This window comes from Castanea sativa, chromosome 10 (assembly GCF_040712315.1).
Source record: "Castanea sativa cultivar Marrone di Chiusa Pesio chromosome 10, ASM4071231v1".
NCBI lineage: Eukaryota > Viridiplantae > Streptophyta > Magnoliopsida > Fagales > Fagaceae > Castanea > Castanea sativa.
The window spans coordinates 20,385,949-20,408,640 of NC_134022.1; the positions used below are offsets into that span (position 1 = coordinate 20,385,949).

General features: G+C 33.0%; 2 protein-coding genes across 3 annotated transcripts; both read left to right on the top strand.

Moving 5' to 3' along the window:
- The first annotated feature begins 340 nt into the window (after positions 1–340).
- LOC142613786 (putative transmembrane GTPase FZO-like, chloroplastic) lies at positions 341–8,014 on the top strand. 2 transcript variants are annotated; one of them, XM_075786285.1, is made up of 11 exons: positions 341–890; positions 1,781–2,334; positions 2,451–2,519; positions 3,372–3,569; positions 4,575–4,709; positions 5,085–5,171; positions 5,318–5,758; positions 5,857–6,024; positions 6,330–6,560; positions 7,064–7,179; positions 7,644–8,014. In XM_075786285.1, the coding sequence occupies exons 1-11, from the start codon at positions 422–424 to the stop codon at positions 7,924–7,926; spliced, it is 2,751 nt and encodes a 916-aa protein (XP_075642400.1). In that variant the 5' UTR covers positions 341–421; the 3' UTR covers positions 7,927–8,014. The 2 variants fall into 2 exon arrangements, with proteins under 2 accessions (XP_075642400.1, XP_075642401.1); XM_075786286.1 differs by having other exon boundaries at positions 4,578–4,709.
- A 6,399-nt stretch (positions 8,015–14,413) lies between these two features.
- Positions 14,414–15,592, top strand: LOC142612954 (protein FANTASTIC FOUR 2). Its single transcript, XM_075785131.1, has one exon. It carries the CDS (start codon positions 14,655–14,657, stop codon positions 15,441–15,443), a length of 789 nt encoding a protein of 262 aa, XP_075641246.1. The 5' UTR covers positions 14,414–14,654; the 3' UTR covers positions 15,444–15,592.
- Positions 15,593–22,692: the final 7,100 nt, after the last annotated feature.

Below are 22,692 nucleotides of genomic sequence, written 5' to 3' on the forward strand. Positions count from 1 at the left end.
CATCTAGTAGGAGTAATGTTATGTATATAACAAATTTGACAATATTTTTCATAAGAATTGACAAATTTTTACTAATTTTCATTTAAAATTATTATTAATATTTCTTTTTTACCTATTAATGGATCATTGGTTGTTAAATTTGTTGCGTAGACTTTCTCCACCAGTCCTAGGCCTCCAACCACTTCCTTGTCATCTAAGTCCTTGCAGCTCAGCCAATCTTTCTCACTCTTTTATTCATTCCAACGGATAAGAAGTTTGAAGCTAAAAAACAGTCTGAAGTCTTAACACCACCCACCATATATATACACAGTTACACACAGTCTCACACAAACTCAAAAGATAGATAAGCCTCTTTCTCTAACACACACACACACACACACACACAGTCTCTCTCTCTCTCTCTCAATTCTCAAACACATTCATGGTGCCACCCTTGCTTTCCCTCCAAACCCCCAAACCCCTTCTCTTCCCTCTCCTACCAAAATTCCCACTTCGCTTCAAAATCCCACCACAACCACGCTTCACTACCCACTTTCCCACATTCTCCTCACTCTCCCAAACTCCTCCTCCGAACCCATCACTACCAAAAACGAAAACCCTTTTCCCAGGTGGGACCAAGCGACCAGAGCTCAATGTCCCAACTCTCATCCTCCACTTGCACCCAAACGACATTCTTAACTCCCCAAAAGCCTTGGACTTGGTTGACAAGGCCGTTGCCAAGTGGGTTCGCGTTGTGGTCCTCACTGGTGATGAAAACAGTGGTGGCAAGCTCTACGAGGCCGCGCGTTTGTTGAAATCCGTGGTTGGTGACCGCGCGTATATGCTAATTGCCGAGCGCGTCGATGTCGCCGCGGCTGTCGGTGCTAGTGGGGTTCTGCTCTCTGATCAAGGTTCGCTTTTTTCTTTTTCTTTTTAAATTTTTCCTTTCAATTACGTCAGATTGGTTTTACTTTTTAATCATTAATGAATTGAATGGGAAAGCAATTGTTTTGTTTATCATATGTGTGTTTTGATTAGCTTATTTAGTTTATTGTGCAATTAAGCTGAGGCAAGTGGATTATGATGGTTGTGGTTTGATGCTTATAACGATTGAAAATTTTGAGTTTTGGTTAGTTAAAGTTAGTGTGTGGAGTTGCTTTGATATGCAGATGTATCTTGTAGTGGTATATTGGGATTGGTTGGAGTTTTGAGCAACGTATCTCATTTATGAAAACAAAAAAAAGTTAATTAAATAGATAATTCATTAAAGTTTTACCTGTGCTTCTGATTCGTTGAAGGCTGCCTGTCATGTTAATTCCGAGTATTAAAGAGCTTAGAAGCTGACAATGTAAATGGGTGCTGAAGTTGGCCAATGTGAATGGCAGAATGCTATCAATAATGTAGGCTAAGATGGTGTTTGTGAATGATCTCAATTAGTCTGTTGAGGATCCATAGCTAACGCCATAGTTTTGGGACTAAAGCTTTTCTGTTGTTGTAACATGCTGTTTGTCACTTGTTTTCGTTCTCTATCTCTTGAAATACATTGTTAATCACTTATGAGGGTAGCCAAAAGGGGTCCATCTCTTATTTGGATCATCTATTGTTATGAGTTTGTACCTTGGTCCTAGGCAAATCCCAAAATTTGGATTATATATTATGCAGTTTAGCCTTGACCACATTTTGATTAATTCTTAAGTTACATATGTCAGTTGTATTCAGTATTTCCATAAACTTTCATTTAAATTGTATGCTAGGAATAGTCTGATGTGGTAAATTATATATTTCTTCTTTTCTGTTGTAGGGCTTCCTGCCATTGTGGCGAGAAACACACTAATTGATTCAAAGCCTGAATCAGTAGTCCTTCCTTTGGTAGCTAGGAATGTACAAACTGCAAATGCTGCTTTAAGTGCTTCTAATTCTGAAGGTGCTGACTTTCTTATATATGATATTGGTGGAGAGAAACATTTTGATGGGGCAGTGAAGTCTGTATTTGAGACTGTGAAGATACCATTTTTTGTCGTATTAGCTTCATGTGGAGAGGACACATTATTTACTGAGGCATCAAATTTACTCAAATCGGGTGCTAGTGGCTTGGTGATTTCTTTAGAAGTTTTGGAGTTGTTTGGTGATGATATAGTGAGGAGATTGTTTAACACTGTACACATGAACAAAAGAACACAGGACAAAGTTGAAAGCTCTATTAAGCAAAAATTATTGAATGTGGATAATGGCGTTTATGGGAAAAAAGGGGTTGCTGGCTTTATTAAAGTGGAAGATAAAGAAAAACAATTTATAGAAACAGAGAGAACAGTATTGCTTGAGGCAATAAATGTTATCCGGAAAGCTGCTCCACTGGTGATCATTTAATTAAAACATTTGGTAGTTGAGTTATCCTTCAGATTATTCAACATTGCATCATTTTTTTATGGTTTACTCTATTTTGAGTCTGGGAGTATTGGTTTAAATTACAGATGGAGGAGGTTTCGCTTCTCATTGACGCAGTCTCACAAATTGATGAGCCATTTTTACTGGTTATAGCGGTAATTGTGTGCTGAACTTCAACAAATTCTGGTTCCAGGGATATACATTGGTATTAGCTCTAAATTTCATATAAATCTTTTCTCTTTCCTTGAAAGAATTTTATAGGCAGACTTTGTTATTACCTACACATGTCTATATAAGAAATAGAAATGCTGTAGTCTGTCAGTCTAGAATTACTATATGTTATTGGCTTATTTTCTTTGTATAGAAGCCATAGATTATCCTTAGGTTCATATTTCATTAATTTCATTTTGTATAGAAACTGTAGAAGCAAACTCAGTGCAATGCAGCCTCAGCCTTACTAGAAGGGGTCATCTGAAGTTTTTCATAGCATATGACCTTATATAGGATAATTTTATTGGTCAAATCACAGGTCATCATGTCTTTCTTGCTATTTGCTACATCAATATTCTTTGTTGTATCAGTAGTTGTTTTATTTTAGCATATCTGCTATCCTTGTTGAGCCTAGTGTTTGACCTGGTGCATGCAACATGTGTATCTCTTTTTCTGTTTGAGTGGGTGAAATAATTGTACTTCTATCTTGTTCTTCTAATTATGAGTCTAATCATCTCCTCATAGTCAACTATTCATAACGTCTCATCAGGAAGGCATTGACATTGAAATGATTTCTTAAATTAAGCTTGGTTTTTGCTGCTCTTTCTTCCTCTTTCAAGTTTTTTAATAAACTTAAATCATTTAAAAGAAAGTTGCTTTTATGATGAGAGCAAGGTCTGACTAAAGGGCTGTTATATAAAGATCAGTACTCTACTTAGAAACATTCAAGCCATAGAGTTAATTAGAATATTACTTAAGTTTTCTCTTGACAACTTCATATCTCTTGATATCACTAGGGTGAATTTAACTCTGGTAAGTCAACCTTTATTAATGCGCTTCTTGGAAGAAGGTATCTCAAAGAGGGGGTTGTCCCTACGACTAACGAGATCACTTTCCTACGCTATTCTGAGTTGGACTCTAGTGGGGAACAACGTTGTGAAAGGCATCCAGATGGTCAATATATATGCTACCTCCCTGCTCCAATTCTTAAAGAAGTGAGTGAGTTGATTTTTCCTTGTTCATACTTCAGGAATTTCTTTGAAATTTTTGGATAGCTTATGTTTTGTTATGATTGATTACTCTGTACCATATTGCAATGATGCTCTCAAGTATACATGTATGTGGACAAGTCAACACATGCTTGGACATGTTGGTTGGTGTACAACCATAAATTTTATGCTAATGGATGACAACATAGATACTTTTGTGAATAAAGTATCATTTTTTGCTGTCATTCTTCGTTATTGGAAAGAAGCTACTCGTTACTAGTCCTTTATACTTATCTCACAAACTGGTTGTGCATGGACCTTCGATATATGTTGAAGTTGAACAATGAAATTACTTGCTTTATATTAATTCCTACTATTATAGAAATCTTGTTAATTTAATTTGATATATCATGTCATTCTTTCTATATATTGAATAAAAGATGAGATGCAAGTTGCTAGTAAACTAACTTGATTATTTATTTATTAGACCTCTGGGATTCAGTGAGTGCATGTAAAACCAGTTATAGATTTCATTACAAATCTTCACTTTCCTGCAGATTATGTTGTGTGATCTACTTTGGATGCATTTACACCAGAAAGAAAATAAGTTAAACAATATTTCAGTTAAAATATGAGTAGTGTTTTGGTACGTGATTTTATACTTCAACCAAAAGCAAGACCTGCATGGGCCACAACATTTCAATATTTATTCTGTTTTAAAAGTTGTGTTATTTTCTTATAAAAAATACTTACCTGCTTGTTTTCCTATCAAAAAAGTACTTACCAAAAAAAAGGAAAGAAATAAAGAAGTAACATAAAGAGGAGAGGGAGAGATATGAGTAAAGTATTGCACAATGTACTAAAACAAAGGATTCACAACATATGCTTCTTCAACAATTCACCCTGGATGTCTAAATTACTCCAATTACTTCCTCAAAATAGATCTGAATATTAGTTGATTGTAATAATTGTATTATATAAAGGAACTAATTTATTTATCCCTTTCTAAAGCAGATGATCATTGTTGACACACCTGGAACTAATGTAATCCTTCAAAGGCAACAACGCCTAACTGAGGAATTTGTGCCCCGTGCAGATTTGCTTATTTTTGTCATATCTGCCGATCGTCCGTTAACTCAAAGTGAGGTATGTATTTTGACTAGCTGCACTAGTCAATGTGGCATGGCTTGCTACTTAAATGTTGTTCTCATCATGGAAATCAATGAATTCAAAATAGCACAGCTGTGGCTTATGCTCTCTTTGAATGCAAGCATGATTAATTTTTGCTGGTCTTGCTATGGAGCATCCGTATCACTTGGAGAAGCCTCCAATTTTCTATTAAATATGTCATTTCCTTGTTTTTACTGTTATCTTATGTATAATATCTTTTATCTAAAAAAAGAAAACAGGGACAGGTGCTCTACATGAATTTGTTTTATTAATAACTTCAAGCAAATCTATTATCTGGGTTTGCACTATCGCCAAAGCTGAATTCAGTTTCACTACTGGTATTATTTTCAGGTTGCTTTTCTTCGTTATACTCAGCAGTGGAAGAAGAAAGTTGTGTTTGTCTTGAATAAATCTGACATATTTCAGAATTCCAAAGAGGTTTGATTTTGCAACTTGTTTGTATTGATTCTTGATTTGACCTTAGATGACCTTTTAATAAAATGATTAAAAAGGTCACTTTCATCTACTTGAGCTCCTCAATCACCTTTCTGCTCATCTGGAACTATTTGTGTGATCTGATTCAGCTTGAGGAAGCTATATCATTCATCAAGGAAAATACTCGGAAGTTGCTAAATACTGAGCAGGTGATATTATACCCTGTTTCTGCGCGATCTGCTCTTGAAGCAAAACTTTCAGCTTCCTTTGACACTGAAAGTGACCATGGAGAATTATCAGTGCTTGATTCCCGATGGAGAACCAGGAGCTTCTATGAGCTTGAAAAGTTCTTGTATAGTTTTTTAGATGGGTCAACAAGTACTGGAATGGAGAGAATGAAGCTTAAACTTGGAACACCCATTGGAATTGCAGAACAACTCCTTGCTGCTTGTGAGGCTCTTGTGCAAGAGGAATGCCGATGTGCCAAGCGGGATTTGGCCTCAGCAAATGATGTAGTTGCTAGTGTAAAGAACTATGCTGCCAAGATGGAAATGGAGAGCATCTCTTGGAGAAGGAAGACTTTATCTCTGGTACACTTTTCAGAAATTTAAATTCTCTCATGAGTTAGAAGTGATTTGGTTGTACTCTGTTCAGATTGTGTTTATGTACTGTACTATGTAAATTGCAGATTGATACTACAAAATCACGTGTTCTGGAGCTTATAGAATCTACCCTTCAACTATCCAATCTTGACCTTGCTGCTTCATATGTCTTCAAAGGGGAAAAATCTGGCACAATGCCTGCCACCTCAAGGATTCAAAATGACATAATTGGTCCAGCACTCTCAGACGCACAAGTAAGTTAATGGTTTAAACCTGTTAAGGTTTGTTATTTTGTCCAAAAATTTAATTTGTCTTTTTGTATTCGGTACTCTCCCATGAACTGGGTTTTACAGTTCTTAAATTATAGTGTTATCATCATGCAAGGATTATTCCCTTGGTACACCATCTTTTTGGTATTTGCAGATTTTAAGATTTACTAAAGCTTATATTTCTCTGCCAATGATTTTCCTCAGTTCTTTTGGTACTACGTTTTTCCATGGAACTATTCGGCATTGAGTCATGAGTTGATGTTTACTTTTAATATTTTCTTGGCACGTAGAAACTACTTGGAGAATATGTCATGTGGCTACAATCCAGCAATGCTCAAGAAGGGAGTCTGTACAAGGATTCTTTTGAAAAACGCTGGCCTTCATATGTCTACCCAAACACTCATGTGCATTTGGAGACCTATGAGTTGCTGAAAAGGTTGGATAGAATCAGCTTGAGAGTGGTAGAGAACTTAAGTGCCAGCGCTGCTTCCAAAATCTTTGAGAAAGAAATCCGTGAAGTGGTGAGTTCAAAAGTCTTTAGGATTATGATTAGCACTAATTGTTCCTTGAGCAAGAAGATGGAATTACGAACAATTAAGTTGTGTGGTAACCATCTCTTTGATGTATGTATGTAAGTAAGTGCAACTTGTAGTAGAATGCTTATTGGGATGTGTAGAGCATGTTGGTTAATGTACTTGCTGAATTTGTAGTCTTCAAGGAAACTTTGTGAAAGCAAATATTGTCCATGCATTTAAGTCTAAAATTTACAAAGGTCATGCCTTTTAAGTTAATAATGGCTTGTGACATGATGTTCTGTTAAGATCTGGAATTCTATTTAGTGTGAGTGGGGGTGATGTGGTGCTGTTGGTGCATGTTACTCCATTATTCTTTTTAAACTCCAGAATGAACGATTTACTTCTTCCTTAGCAGTGGTTAGCATCTGCTTCGTACTTGGAGTTTTATCCCAACAATGTTTTCAATGTTATCCAATAATTGCTCATTATGATTTTCTTGTTTATTTTAGTTCTTGGGGACTTTTGGAGGACTAGGAGCAGCTGGTTTGTCTGCATCCCTTCTGACATCTGTATTGCCAACAACTTTGGAAGATCTTCTTGCTCTTGGCCTTTGTTCCGTGGGCGGGTGATATTTCTTTTTCAATCTGACTCTTTCTGCATCTCTGTTTTATTCTTTCTTATTCCTGAAGCCTTTATATGCCCAAATTTCTCGATTTATTGGTAGTCCATGAGACTGAGGTCCTTCAACTTTATAACGTCATTCTGGACCAAAGAAAAAAAAAAAAGAAATCTAATGCCATTGGTAACATATATATCAAAATCGGCCTGTTACTGCAATCACTAATTGAAACCCGAGGTATTAGATATGGTATTCACCAAAAAACAAAAAGGTAAAGGTAGTTGATATAGTTTCTAAGCTAAGCATTCCATTGGCTGAGTTCTAATATGTGTGTTTGCATAAGGGAAAGGAGAAAAAATGGCATCTCTGATTCTTTCTCCCTTTCTCTCCTTTACTTTCACCTTTTAAAAATGAAGTTTGCATTCTTAGATTGTTTATTACTTCTGATTGAACCTTTGTTTCTGTGGTAGGTTCTTAGCCATTTCAAATTTCCCAGCTCGTAGGCAAGTTATGATAGATAAGGTGAGAAAGAGTGCAGATGCCTTGGCCACTGAACTTGAAGAGGCCATGCAGAAGGATCTCTTGGAAACTATCGATAATATTGAGAGCTTTGTAAAAATTGTTGCTCAGCCTTACCAAGATGCAGCACAGCAAAGAGTAGACAGACTCTTAGAGATTCAACATGAAATATCTGATGTTGAGGAAGAGATTCAGAAACTAAATGGTGAAATTCAAAATCTCCATGTATTATGAGTTATGACATTTGAATTTTTTGCTGTCATATTAAGTTTTCCTCATTGGTAATGAATGCAAGGAGGCATATATACCTTCTCTTTTTTCACTTCATGAATTGTTTTGTGTGATTGAGTGTTAATGTATCCAATGAGGACCAATTTCTCATTTAATTTTGAACTGATCCTTTTAGAATTGTATGAATTATCTGCATTTACATCAAGGTGAAATCTTTGTGACAAGATGATGCCTGCTCATAGATGTTTTTCTTTTATCATTCATGTCATAAGTCATAACATGATTATTTTGCAAACTTTGATGTAATTAAGGTAGTGATTACAACTTTTCATGATTGAGGTGTAAGCTGTAAAGTACAATATCTTCGTTCCATTAAACCAAAAATATATATATATCTTCGTTCCATAGTTTAGGATGGATTTGTGCAATGAACCTTAATTTTTTAGTTGCTAGTCTAAATGCCATATTCTAATCGATTTACTATGTTGTCCACAAGCTAGGAATGATATATATATATTGATAAAAAGCTAGAAATAATATTACAGTTTATTCTCATTGTCTCGTTTATTTAGATTAGTGGTAGTGGACCATAAATAACACCTTTCTTCTTACTTGGTGCTTTGTATTAAATTCCCCAATTCTTTATTATTATTTTATCTGAGTTATTAACTTCCAACATCTGTCAAAGAATCAATATTATTTATTTCATGCCATAATTAGGAAACCTAACCATATATTTACGTCATTGCAAACTAGATAAGGATATGTAAGTTCAATAATAATTTTGATATTAACAATTGTATTAATAAGAATAATAAAAAGTGAGTGCGGGGTTGAGATTCGAAGGAAATGTCAAAATTTGTACCATTTAAGCTTCCACAACAATGTCTAATATAGTACCGTCCATAAAGTTTGTTGAGTAATCAATATTTAATTTGTCTTTTGTCTTTGTAATAAACAATTTAGCAGATTCCTCAAAAAATAAAAAACCAATTTAGCAAACATTAATGGCCCCCCTATACTTTGTTATTCACCAACCAAAAAAAAAAAACAGAGAAGAAAAACACCAATGGGCTCTTGACAACGCATGGTTTTATTATTCTCATTTTATTTTATTTTATTTTTTAATTTGAATTGGGTAACAAATGTGATAGAAAAAGAAAGCACTAATAAGCTGGTCAAAAAGTATGAATTGATTCCATTACCTTTTTCTTCGTAAAAGTTTTAAAAGCAGACAATCAAACAAAGACAAACTATTTTTATTTTAATTTTTGTTGAAGGAAGATAATTAATAAGAGGTTTTGGGTTTTAGTTTAGGGCCAAGCGACAACATAATAAAAAGAGGCCCATTTTTTAAGTTTGTAAAGTTCTCACTTTTACGTGGTTGCCCAATCTAAAATAAAAACAAAGTGAAAAGTGAATTGCAAAAGCAAATTTGGTGGTTAGGGCTTGAGTGTGTACAATTGGAAAATATTCTTTTTAGCTCACTCACTACTCACTAGTCTCTACTACTTGACGTACGTCTATTTTCTTGAATTCAGTGCTCTAGAGAAAAAACTAGTAAGTTGGACTTTGAGAATATAGTTTCAAATGAAAAAAAAAATAATAATAATAAGAAAGTAATATAGTTTATCAAGGACCTCTTTCAAGCCTTACAAAAATGTAAAATATGTATATTGTATACTGAGTACAACCATTTTTAAAACACTTCAAAAATTCAACTTTAATATGAAGAAACATAACAATAGAATTTATAATTCACTATACGAAATAATAAGTTAATAACACTTTTGACAATTTTGGAGTATATGTATTGTGCGGTTATTAAGATTTCATTGTCAATATTTCAATTTAAAAATTTTAAAAAAAAAAAAAGAAGAAGAAGAAGAAGAAGAATTAATTGTAATTATTTTCAAGTTCTTATACTCACTTTTCTAATGTGATACCTTGATCATGCTTTTTATCATACTTTTCCTAAATATAACTAATGGTATCATTATATGGAGACTCTACGATCTAACAATTAAGCTGAATTTGGAGATGGATGTGGAGAAAAGAAATGGTTAGATAATATGCATTTCTTCTTTTCATGCAATATTAAGTCTTAAATTAATACCTGCATTAGCCTTTTGGAATAGGACGAATAAGATTGCATAATAGACGTAAAATGTACCTTTCTAAATTTAATAAGCTCAAGGTTTAATGCCTCAAAGGAATAATTTAAGAATGATTATACTTGAGTTAAAAAAAAGTATAATCACTTAATGGACCACCTCTTCTATTTCTCATTTTCTGCAAATTATTTAGCACAAAAGAAAATGTATAAATAAGAGATCTTATGATTGAATAAGAAATCTGAGATTCAATTTTCGCCTACATCAAAAATCAATTGATATCTACGTCTGATGATAATTAAAGGTGTATATATCATCAGGAGACGTCTTAGATTGAAACTCTTAAGAAAAATAAAAATATGTAAATATTGTTACATAAGAAATCATGAATAACACACATATTCAATTTTTCTATAAGAAAGTCCTTTAATTTTCTTGCTAGTTCTAGGGGAGGACGCCATGCACTGGGCCAGAAGTCCATAGACTTAATTTTTATTTGATAGCTTCTTAATTGTAGGCCTTAGCATTGGGTTCCATAGGTTGACAAATGTCTTTTTAACAAAGTAAACTGATATATATATATATATATATATATATTCTTATCCAATATCTTTCATTCTCTTTCTCTTTGGTGTCTCAGCATCTAATAGGGAATAAATAATCGATTGGCTGGCGTATGTTGCAGCTCAATTGCGTGAAGACTTTATTGCATAATGATAATATGCTAGTACATGCCTGGAGGGTTTGAATGAACAAAAATATATATATAGCAGACCAAACATGATAGATAATTAGATATCATAAGAGGGTTACGTTCCAATATTAGAAAAACGTGTTTTCACCAAAGTTACTTCTTGTGATCTTAGAGGGAAGGATGCAAGATAAGCCATTCATTTTCGATTAGCTTAGGGTCTTAGATATATATATATATGGGGAATTATACCCCCTCCACTAGTTCAAAATATGGCAGCATATGTCTTATATTGAATGACACTTGGTGCTATAAGATTAAGATTATGAGCCTTGGCTTCCTTATCTGCTAGCTAGAAGTTCATAATTGATGGTGCAAGAAAGGTCATGACTTTAAATAGTTCTATCATCTATTAAATCAAATACTTGAATCTTTAATTAGTTAACCCTGTTAACTTTCACCAATAATGGGTATTTTAGTAAAATCGTCTCAGTCTTCATAGGTCAATTATCAAATAAATAAAATTCAATTTGGCATATGGGTTTTTTTTTTTTTTTTTGAGGTTCTCTCATGTCCTATATTTCCTTGTTCATGGAATTGAATTTGGCATATGGGTATTATATTATATTTAATTTCCTCTAAATGTCCTATAGTTCCATGCTCATGGGGGTTAAAATTTTCTTGTGAGATTACAAAAAAGAAAAAGAAAAAGTAGTAGTGAGTAATTAACAAAACTATAAAAGTGCCAATTTTTAGAGTCATTTATTAAATCCCATAATGATTTACTTGTATATAGGGATATGATCCAAGAGGAGCATTAAATAATTTCTCAATTTTCAGACCTGAATTTTCAAATGCATCTTGGTTTCCACGTGATTGATGCCTCAATTGGCAACTATGCCACAAAAATCAGGAAATTTACAACAAATGAAACATTATTTGCGTTTTACTTTTACCTTCAGAAGATCACATTATACAATTTCTTTCGACCATAACTTCATGAATAGAAAGGTCCTACTCCTTGTAGAGTGAGAGTGCTAATGCCTATACAAACAAACAAACAAATGGATTTTTGAGTTAGTGGAAGATCATTGCTTTCAATTTATTGGCTCCAATTTAGTTTATAATAGAAAGACAAAACTTGACCATATTGTTTATGTAAACAAAGCTTTCCCTGTGTTCTTCTTGACCCATGACTAGAAAAGATTTGGCCAATAGACAGACATAACTGAGGTCAAAAGCAAGGAGACCTAGCCTTTTCTTTCTATCCTAGGTATCAACAGAAAAACCAATACAATTTTTTTGCAATTTTAACTTTTTAAGAGAGTACCTCTACCTTTATGATATTTGAATGAAAAGTTGTGAAACCACTTAGCTTAGAAGACATTAAAGGTGGCTTTGTTTTAATATTTAGTCTTAAACCAATGGTCTCTTCTCTTTTTTTTTTTTTTTTTTTGATGTAGTCTCTTCTCATTTGGAAGACTAACTTTTGTAGTTTATAAATGTCAGTTAATCGCAGTTAAGAAAATAATTGCTGCTCTCTGGTGTTTCCCTTTTCTTAAAAAAATTAAATTAAAATCTTGCAAACATCAAAGATTTGAAAAAAAAAAAAAAAATAGGAAGAAAGAAAGAAAGAAAGAAAAAAGAACCGGTTAGTGCAATATGTCTAATGAACTTTTTAATAGTCTTGACCCTATGAAAGCAATATTGCAAAATTATTAGTTTCTTTCAGAATATAACTTACGGGGTATTTCAAATCAATAAAAACAAATTACTTAATATGAAAATTGAGATCTTCATGTGACATTGTGACTTGTTGAGTTTATGCCATTTTATATTATTAGATGGCTTGCTTATGAATAATTATTAATTAATTTTTCAATTCTGCTATAACTACAGACTCCTAGAATTTTTCACAAAAATTCACACCCTACTCACATAACACTTTACTTGGCCCAGCACCCAAAAGGTGAAAGGTTGTTTGGTGTACAATTTTACAACTCAAGAATTATTGTAATTTTTATTCCCTAGGAAGTAAAAAGTGAAAAATGGTCATCTTAGGTTTTGACCCTAAATCTCAAGAAAAAATGTGAGAGAAATGGGAGGGACCAAACTACTCATAGGGGAAAAACATTATGTGTAATATAGGCGTGCAACATTTTTTAGTGTATAAACCTTATTAATTGATGTATAATCTTGTAAATACAAAATAAAAATATAATTAAGAAATTCATTTGTTATATTATTGATATGATATCAATTATATTTATTATCATGTCAGTTTATAAGTCTTTTGTTACAAAATTGATAGAAAATTAGATTATGAGATTTCAGAACATAATTTAATTTTGAATTAGATCAATACTTCCAATTGACTGAAAATGAGTGAATAATTCATAGATAATGAGAGAATGGAGTATTCCTAATTTTAATTAGAACTTCAATTTATGATTTGTATGAAAGAGAATGCAGCAAAATGACAATTAAACAATGACTTTGGTTAACTAGAGAATTGACATTTTGTTTTAGCTCAATGGAACATAGTGCTTTTCCTAAGGATTCTTTCAAATAAAAATAAAGAAAGAACAGAGTAAGTAGAAAGATTATTATAATCCCACTCTTTTATAGGAATTATCTATAAATCTGTTTGTTTTTTGATGCATTCAAACAAAAAGGCTAACATAGATAAATGTATCATTTTCCAAAAATAATGAGAGAATGTATAGCTCCACCACGATTGCTTTCAATAATGCCTAATACAGAGCTGGACAATAGCTTACCTGCAAAATAAAAGTGTCATGTATTCATTTTTATATATGTGATGCCTCCATCTCATAACTCTAGTGCGCAGATTTACTAGATGTAAGCCAAAGCCTAGACAAACATGGTAATCTCAACCAAAAAGAATGTGGAAGAGACAATGTTTCATTTTCCGAAAATAATGAGAGCAACCAGAATTGGCTTATGCCTAATACAGAGTTGGACTTGCTAGATAATTTGTTTGGTTTTCTTTTGGCTGAAATGAAATTGTTAAGGAAGCTTGGTTTTTCCTATCAAATTGAGTGAGAGTCCCATGCCTGGAAACCCCTTCAATATTTTCAGTTCAAACACAAAATTGCTCATAGAAATAACTCCTCTATATTAGTTCATTCCCCCAATTTTTTTAAAAAAATTAATAAAAAAGAATAATGTTAAGGATACAAAATATTTCATAACGCTTTCGCAACTATTTACAATGTAAATTATGATTAAAATAAGAAAAAAAAATGTTGATACTATTTATTTTTTAGTACTACTCTTAATATATCATCTCAACAATTATGAAAACAATTATAAAATTTTTTAATGTCCTTAAACTTGTTAAATAAAAGAAGAAGAAAAAAAGTATAACAAGAGAACTTTTAAGCAGGCTGTTCATCCAAAAGTTACACTCTCAATTTTTACCCCAATATATTGCAGATTAAAATTGAACTCTAGTCTAACAGTTATTGTTTACCACCGACCTTTAGTCTAACTTCATGTTCACCTTCCAATTCTATTTCTTTTCTTTTTTCGCTTTTTATAATACGTGTCAATGTGTGGCAGGATAAAATTTGCTCCACTGGTTCAAAAAGGTTGCTCTCTCCCTCTCACAGCCTCACTACTACAGTGACAAGAGTTCTATAAATTCATCTCCACACCTTTCACAAGTCTTGCATGTTCACCCCAATTCTTCTCCTTCTCACTCCTCTCTGTCTCTCTCAGCCCACCCCAATCTTCAAATTCAGACAAACCAAGAGGTGGGTTTCACTCAAAGACCTTCAAAATTCCTCACCTTTGCCCTCATAAAAACTCCAATTCTACCCCAATACTTAAAACTCCTCTGTTTTCATCCCCTGCTTTTCCTTTTCTTTCCCCACATTTTGTTGTGAAAATTTAAACAAAACATGTCCACAACTGTAGCTGACTTGGGTGGCTGGAGCTTCCTCCAAGCTCTAACCAACAATTCTCACTCTGCCAATTATGGCACAAAAATTGAGAAACTATATGTTGACCCTCTTGTTAAGCGGTGCTCTTTGAGGCTAAGTGAAAAAAGCCTTGAAATGTGCACTGAAAGCTTAGGTAGTGAGACAGGTAGTAGCGTTATCATCACTGAAACCAACAAAGATCATGAAATTTCTTTGATTTCACTCGTTACTACTGAAAATAATGGTCCCAAGAAGCAGAAAATTTCGAAATTTAGTGAGCCTAAGCAGCGGAATAACCATCATTGTAGGAGTTTCCCACCACCCTTGACATCTATTAGTGGTTCAAGTGGTGTTCATGTTAGGCCTCACAGAGAAGCTGGCCGCCTTGTTCTTGAAGCTGTGCCTGCCCCTTCTTGTAATAGCTTGTTCCACGCTGTGCGTGGTGATGGCAGGCTTAGGCTTCAGTTGGTCCATAATGATCAAGAAAGTACTGAGGAAGATGAGGAAGAGTCTGAGCAAGTTCTTGAAGAACAAGAAGTAGAAGTGGAGGTTCAAATTCAAGCTGCTGACAAAGAAGTAGTAGAAGAGGACGAAACTGAAGAAGCTGGAGAAGAAGAAGAAGAAGGTGAAGAGGGTGACCGTCATACTGAAATTTTGGATGATAAAGATTTTGGGAAGCTTCCACAGCCAAGAAGATGCAAGGAAAGTGGGCGCGGCGACAGATCGGAAACTTGGCGGCCATTATGGATTTCTACTTTCTCTGTTTAAGTAATTATTCAATATTTCGGAAGAAGTATTTGCTCATTGTGACTCTAGAGTATTGAATAATTTTGTCTAATTAACAAGGAAAAAATCAATATGATTATCATTGATTTTGTACTCATTTTTCCTTGCTATCTTATCTAATTTTTCTTGGGTACGTTTTCTTTCTTTTCCTTCTTTTTTTTTTTTAACATTTTAGTTGTTATGTATATAGTTATGATTTCTCGGCCCTTGGATTTTTTTAAATATGTTTATGGTAGTTATTATCGTTATTGGACATAGTCAATTGGTCCCCCATATACAACACTTTCTCTCCGCGTGATTCTTGTTTATGATATATGGTATCTCATTGGTTCATTTGGCTTTGGTTGAAACGTGTGGCATAATTCCCAAGTACCGCAATTTGTATTCATTTATGAGGAATCCTTTTTTTAGGTACCCTATTCCTAAAATCCTAAGAATACCAACTACCAGAATAATATATATATATATATATATATATAGCAGTGGAGTCAGGAAAAACATGTACAGCAACTATTCTAATTGATGAGCTTAACAGCTTTCTAATGCATAGTAATAAGAGACTAACATGAATTTGGAATTTATGGATCAACTTGTTGTTCTGAGAAGACATGAAAATAAACCATCCTTGGTAGAATGTTTGTTTGAACACTATTTTTAATTTGACTCTTGGAGATTGCAATTAGTGACCAAACTCATCAGTTTTAATTTGAAGCACACTCTTTCAGGTCAGTGTCATAGACTCATATGCATTGCTTTACTAAGCTTGAGTGGCATTTACATAAGAAGTATTTTTTGTAAGACAAGGGCAAACATTTTGCAAGTTGTGGTACTAATAAGGGTACGAATGTCTGGTAACTATCAAATGGGTAGGACCCAAAAGAGCACAACATGCAGTGACCTCATGAAAGAAGTTCATCTTCCATGTGCTCGCCTTTCCACTTCTCATATTCTAAGAAAAGTGACCCTTTTTTTTTTTTCTCTTTTATTACCAAAGCTCTGCATAAAAATTTGCCTAACAACCCTAAAGTGTAAGGAAAAATTATCTCGTATGTCCAATATTTAAGCCATAATATCTCACGATATATGGATTCCGCACGCATGTAGAGTTCACCGAATATAAAAAAAACATTGTATATATAATATGATCGTCTTACAAGATATTTACTTTAGTATGCATGTGGGATTAGGAATAACAAATTTTGGGGTCGATGCGAAAACTTGGGGAATGGATAGGGGTGGTTATTGAAATACCCACGAGAAGGAAAATGGTTGGTTACGTAGAGCAGGTAACAAAGCCATGAGGGTGGGTAATATTACTTGAAATAGGAGGGCGCACAGTGTCCAATCGTGGAGTTAGGGCAACCATACGTTAAGGAACTTTTGGGTGAGGTTAGATGAGAATTCAATCGTCAACAAAGGCACATGTATGATTGTGTTTGGAACATCATGTGCTCTGAGAACCTTGTGTTAGTCAAGGTCCTTTAAGCACATATTCTCTTTTACCATATCATGTGACAAGGAAGCAAAATCTTGAGGCCAATCAGCCTGTCTTCCTAATTTTATGGTCACATGGAATTACTATTTCTTTGTTGAAGTTATAAAACTACCTCCATGATTTTCGTTATTGTTGTGGTTGGCTCTATATATGATTGTAAGTGTGGCATAGCCGATCCCTTAGAGTTGTTACAGTAACTCCAACTTCACTCGTTTCAATGAATGAATAGTATTTTAGGAACTTTACTATAAATGATCATGATTCAATTCCTAATTTAAATACTAAAATGATATCAACAATGGTAATTTTCCCCGCCTCTCTTTTGTAAGATAAATAAGTGGAGAGGAGAGAAGTGGGGTTCAAATTCTAAATACTGGACACAATAATAGAGCATGCCAACATTTAAAAGTTGAAATTTTACATTAACAATGTTGTCATGTTACATAAGCAGTACAACTTTTTGTAAATGAGCAGTGACAATGTGACATTGACACCTACATTTTGTCCTCTCATCTTCTTTTACTTCTTTTTTTGTTTTAAAAATATTTCTAAGCTTCTCAACTTGCATTGCAATTTTCCATACAAAGACAGAATCCAGTTTGGTACCGGCAACTTTTGTCACCATGGTTTTTGGAGTGAGGAAAAGAACAAAGAAGTCCATGTGAAGGAAAAACCATATATAACCACCATATATCATTAAAAAAAAAATGAACCTTGCATTATTTACGAATTAATAGCTACCTTTCAAGATAGTTAAATTTCAGCATCACCTAATACGTAGAACCATTAATTATTATTTTTTCCCCTCTAGCAAGGCTTACGGAAGCATTTCCTTTATCTGGGTACACGGTCCAATTTTAGCCTGTGCCAACTTTTATACCATCAGTAGATCATTGTGCCATAAAATTAACAAAGAAGGATTGTTATGGTTTTTGAGTTAAGTATTGCAAAAATTAATAGCTAAGCATGAGGGGAATTATGGTTTTATCCTTTATTATATTTGAAATTGGGTTTCACTTTTATATAAATATTAAGGTTACATTAAAAAAAATTAAAATAAAATTAAACATTTCATTAGTGCCCTAGTTTAATAATAGTAAAAAACAATCATCAATTTCAAATCCTATCATGCGTAATTATCTTTAAAAAAATGGTAAAAATGTATTTAATACACTAATATAGCTCTTTCCACTCATATTTGTCTACATACTCTACACCCTTGAGCCATGTGACTCCTAAAGCAAGATACACCCTAGTGCATCCTCATGAATTATTAATATGTAGTTTGGTTTTAATTGGTCAGGCTAGCAATATTTAACAAATTACACCTTAATCAATCATCTCTTAGAAGTAGTTAAAACATGAAGAAAAATTAATTTTATTTTATGTATCCAAATTATCTACATGTATGTTAACATCAACCACTTTATCCGTAGTACAATATTTACCAAAACACAAAATTGAGAAACATACATGTACATCTAATGTTACAAATTTAGCTCTCGATCTGTGTAATCCATGGTTTCCTAGTTGTTCCCGTTGGCTATGCATGTACCGCAGCAAAAGCAGTCGAGTTATCGTGAACCGGATCTGACACACTTACTGCGCTGCATATATAATGGAGGAGTTCCTCTTCGTCCTATAGCCTCCAAAGTTCTGTATGGAAATAAGTGCATGCACGTCTTGTAAATTCATCAAAAGAGTGAAAAGAATGTAACTTCACAATCAATATTCAAGCATAGAGAGATTTTACTTCTTCTTTTTTTTTGGTCCAGTGCTTTGCTTTGATAAGCCTTTTGATGGAGATTAATACTGAATACATATATAAGAGTATTCAAAAGGTTATTTTATGGATTCTCATAATAATTTTTTTTTTTAAATCCTCCATCAATGGAACAATTAATATTAATTGTTCACTAAAATCTTAATAGGTTGGATAGTCGTTTTATTTATCACCTATAATAAAAGAATAAATACAAAATAGTTAATTATTAAAATAATACCCTATATATGTGACCTATAGGATAGTCTATGAGAGTTGAGGCTCAACTCGTCAAGCGCCTTCGCTGAATATAAAACCCCCTTTGATGTTTCTAGTAGACAAGTCATGTGTGTTGAATTTCCATGTGGAAAACCCGACACTGCTCATCTGGATGTATTTGATGTCAAAGAGCTCCACCCGCTGCCTACTACCACTGGCATCACAATTGTTGGAGGTTGGAAAAACATACAAATACATATAGAAATTTTAATTAGTAGTAGATCGAGTTAGAAATACAATAAAAATTCACAATATGAAATTAGTCTACTTACATGGGCTTATTATAATCTGTATATTCAATGGCTTATGTGCTAAGTGGTAGGCTAATTTAAAATTACTGTGAACGTTTTAGTGTCCCTAGAGTGACTCAAATTCTAGTATTCAAGACTTTCGTAAGTAATAAGAAAAATATTCCTGCATGTCATTTGAGTATTCATATAATGAAAGTTAGTTAATCCTGTTGAGGAAAACGTGAAGTTAGGTACGTACTGGTATTAATCAAAAGAACGAGAAAAATTGTTATGCAATCAAATAAATGAAATCATTGCTTTACTTTGACCGAAAACATAAATGAAGTCATCAGTGTGTTTCTTCTGCAAAATAATACGCACATGATATCAAAGGCCTACCTTTTTCTTTTTCTTTTTCTTTTTTTTTTTGATGAATTATCAAAGACCTACCTAACATATTATTAACTAGCGCTTTTTATTTCTTCCATTTGAGTTGTAAAATCTGCTTTACATGGCTTTTATTTTAAATTTTTTTAATAAATATAATAATATTTAAAATTTATCACTTTAACTATATAATAATTATTCCTTACCATTATGTTATAATTCTAATAACTTTCTTTTTTATATAAGCTGGATTCAAATCTAAATCTCTTATTCAATTATAAAAGCTTTTTAGCAAATGAACTTATTGTTGTAAAGGAAAATACATTGATCATTTCTTGTAAAATTCTAATAGTACTTTCAGTGGCATGCAAGCATACAGTGGAAATGTTTTGAAAAATGTGAACCATGTACAAGCTGTGAAAGGTTTTCAACTAGCATTCCATGGGGTCAAATCCATGATAATGAATGCCTGCAGGTAACAAAAGTTGAGGCTCATGCAATTTGGTACGTTGTTTGAAACAAATGGCCCCTTGATGTATTTAATCAACTTGCCATTATTCAACACGCAATTTATTATGGAACAGAACCCTATTCATCATTTGAGTTCACATTATCTGTACTTATTTAATTTTTTTTTAAATATTGATATAATTGTAACATGCATTGATGCCCTCAATTAAGACGTTTATCTCGTTTTTTTTTTTTTTTTTTTAAAAAGGATTTGGACTTGTTTTGTCTCAATGAAAAGGACTTTTACCTTATCAATCTCGATGGTAATTGAATAATTTGAATTTGAACTGCATTAAAATTCAAATATCGAAGGAATAATAAGTATCAACCAAATTTGACCGAAAAACTAGCAACTAAAGAAAATTAGACCTTACACTTGACAAGTGAAATATGTCTTGGTTGTTTATTTACATTGACAAACGCTTTTATTTATACTTAAGGCTTCAAAGGTTATTAGTTCTCCTTAACTTTCTAGCTCATTTGTCACCAACTTAATCATTAGGTGTTATTATGATTATGGTCCACCCTAAGAGTTTTGTAGACCAATAACATTATCCAATCTTCTTTTTTTGTAAAAGAGAATATATCTCTCTCTCCACCACTCTATTGTTAGGGGAGGAAAAAATAGTAATTTATCAAGGATTTTATTAATGTGTGCTTAAAGGGCACACAATAATTATTTATTTTTGGAAAAAATTTTCTCAAGAATTGAAAAAGTATAGACAGCTTTTTTAATTCCCGAGAAAATTTTATCATATATAGATGACTTACCAGACCCATTTATCAATACCTTCATGCAATGAAATGTTGATTAAATAACAAAGTAATGACCTCATAACAATTACGTGGAATAAACTGTTTAAGTCCTTGCATGAGTGTTACTGTACATTGTTAATTTGTCGACTAGAATGCATCAAAAATCTGAAGTGGACTCAACATACCACCCTATAGTCATGGTGGAAATGATGGCCTTTAGTTCTTTCTTCCCACTCCCTCTCATAAAATCGAAAATTTATTATTCCAAAAATGCAGGAAGAAGACACGTCTCCGATCTCCATTATATATATATAGTCAAAGAAGCTAGATATATAGGCGGCTAAATGCTCCTATAATAATGCAATGCACGAATGAAATGTGAAAAATAATTAATGTGAAATAAGTAAGATAATCCATATAATATAAACTAAAAATAAAAAAGAGCAAATATATATATATATATATATATATATATATATATATATATATAAAAGAGAAAAATGACGTGGAAAGCTAGTTTTTGTTGGCTCTACCGTCTAAACCTTCAAATATGTCATCACCATCAACAACAAAAAAAAAAAAAAAAAGTCCATTCTTTCTCCCACTCAAAGCAAACCCCACCAGCTAGCCACCATGGTTACCCCAACATTAGACAAAAAAAAAAAACACCACCCCCACAAACTAACAAATAGATATTGACTTATTCAATTCTTCTAATAAGCTATTTTGTTACACATACATACATATATATATATAGTGTCATTATTATTTTTATTATTATTATTATTATTATTATTATTATTATTATTATTATTATTATATATAGTGTCATTATTATTATTATTATTATTCCATCTCTCCCTTTCTCTTTCACTCATTCCAAAATGTTGGGTTGTCCTTGTCTATGTGTGGATGACATATACAATTACATAGATATATATAAAATGCACCACATAAGTGTAACACAAACACACACACACAGAAATGTTGTATTTTAAGGTGGCCTGAAAAAATTTTATCCCCAAGATGTCATAGAAATTTGAGAATTCGAATTTGTTTCAATTTGGGGAATGGAAACGCCGCACCTGTAAACTCCACAAAGCGAGACACACACACACATATATATCAGTGTGGCCGATACCGTACCGGTACCGGCCAGTGCACCGGTACCGGTACACTTCTATATTGTACCGGAAAAAATACCGGCCCTACCGGCCGCGTACCGGCCATACCGGCCAATTTCGGGCAATACCGGGCGTACCGGCCGGTACAGAAAAAAGCTTTTTTTTTTTTTTTTTTTTAGTTTTGTAATTTTTGAATTTTTGTAAAGGCATAATGATAACTTATTTACATTAACTTCTTAGTATTATTTGTTTTCTTAGTATGCAATGAACAACTAAGCTTTCTATTTTTTATATTGTGTTTTTTTTTTTCTTTTATTTGATACTAAAGTCTAAAACTATGAATAATTTGTTTTGAATTGAGGTAATGTTTTATAATAAACTTTTATATTTACTATAATATAAGTGAAATATTATATATTTATAAACATGGTTCTAGAGATTTTGGTATGTGTGTGTGTGTGTGTGTCTATATATATATATATATATATATATATATATATATATATAAAATAGCGGTAAACCCGAAACGGTACACCGGTATTGACCGGTATCCGAAATATATCGTACCGGTGGCCAAACCGGTACAACCTCCGGTACGGTATTGACTTCCTTGATATATATATGTGTGTGTGTGTGTGTGTGTGTGTGTGTGTGTGGCCTGTACTTGGCCTCATCGTCTCATACCGAC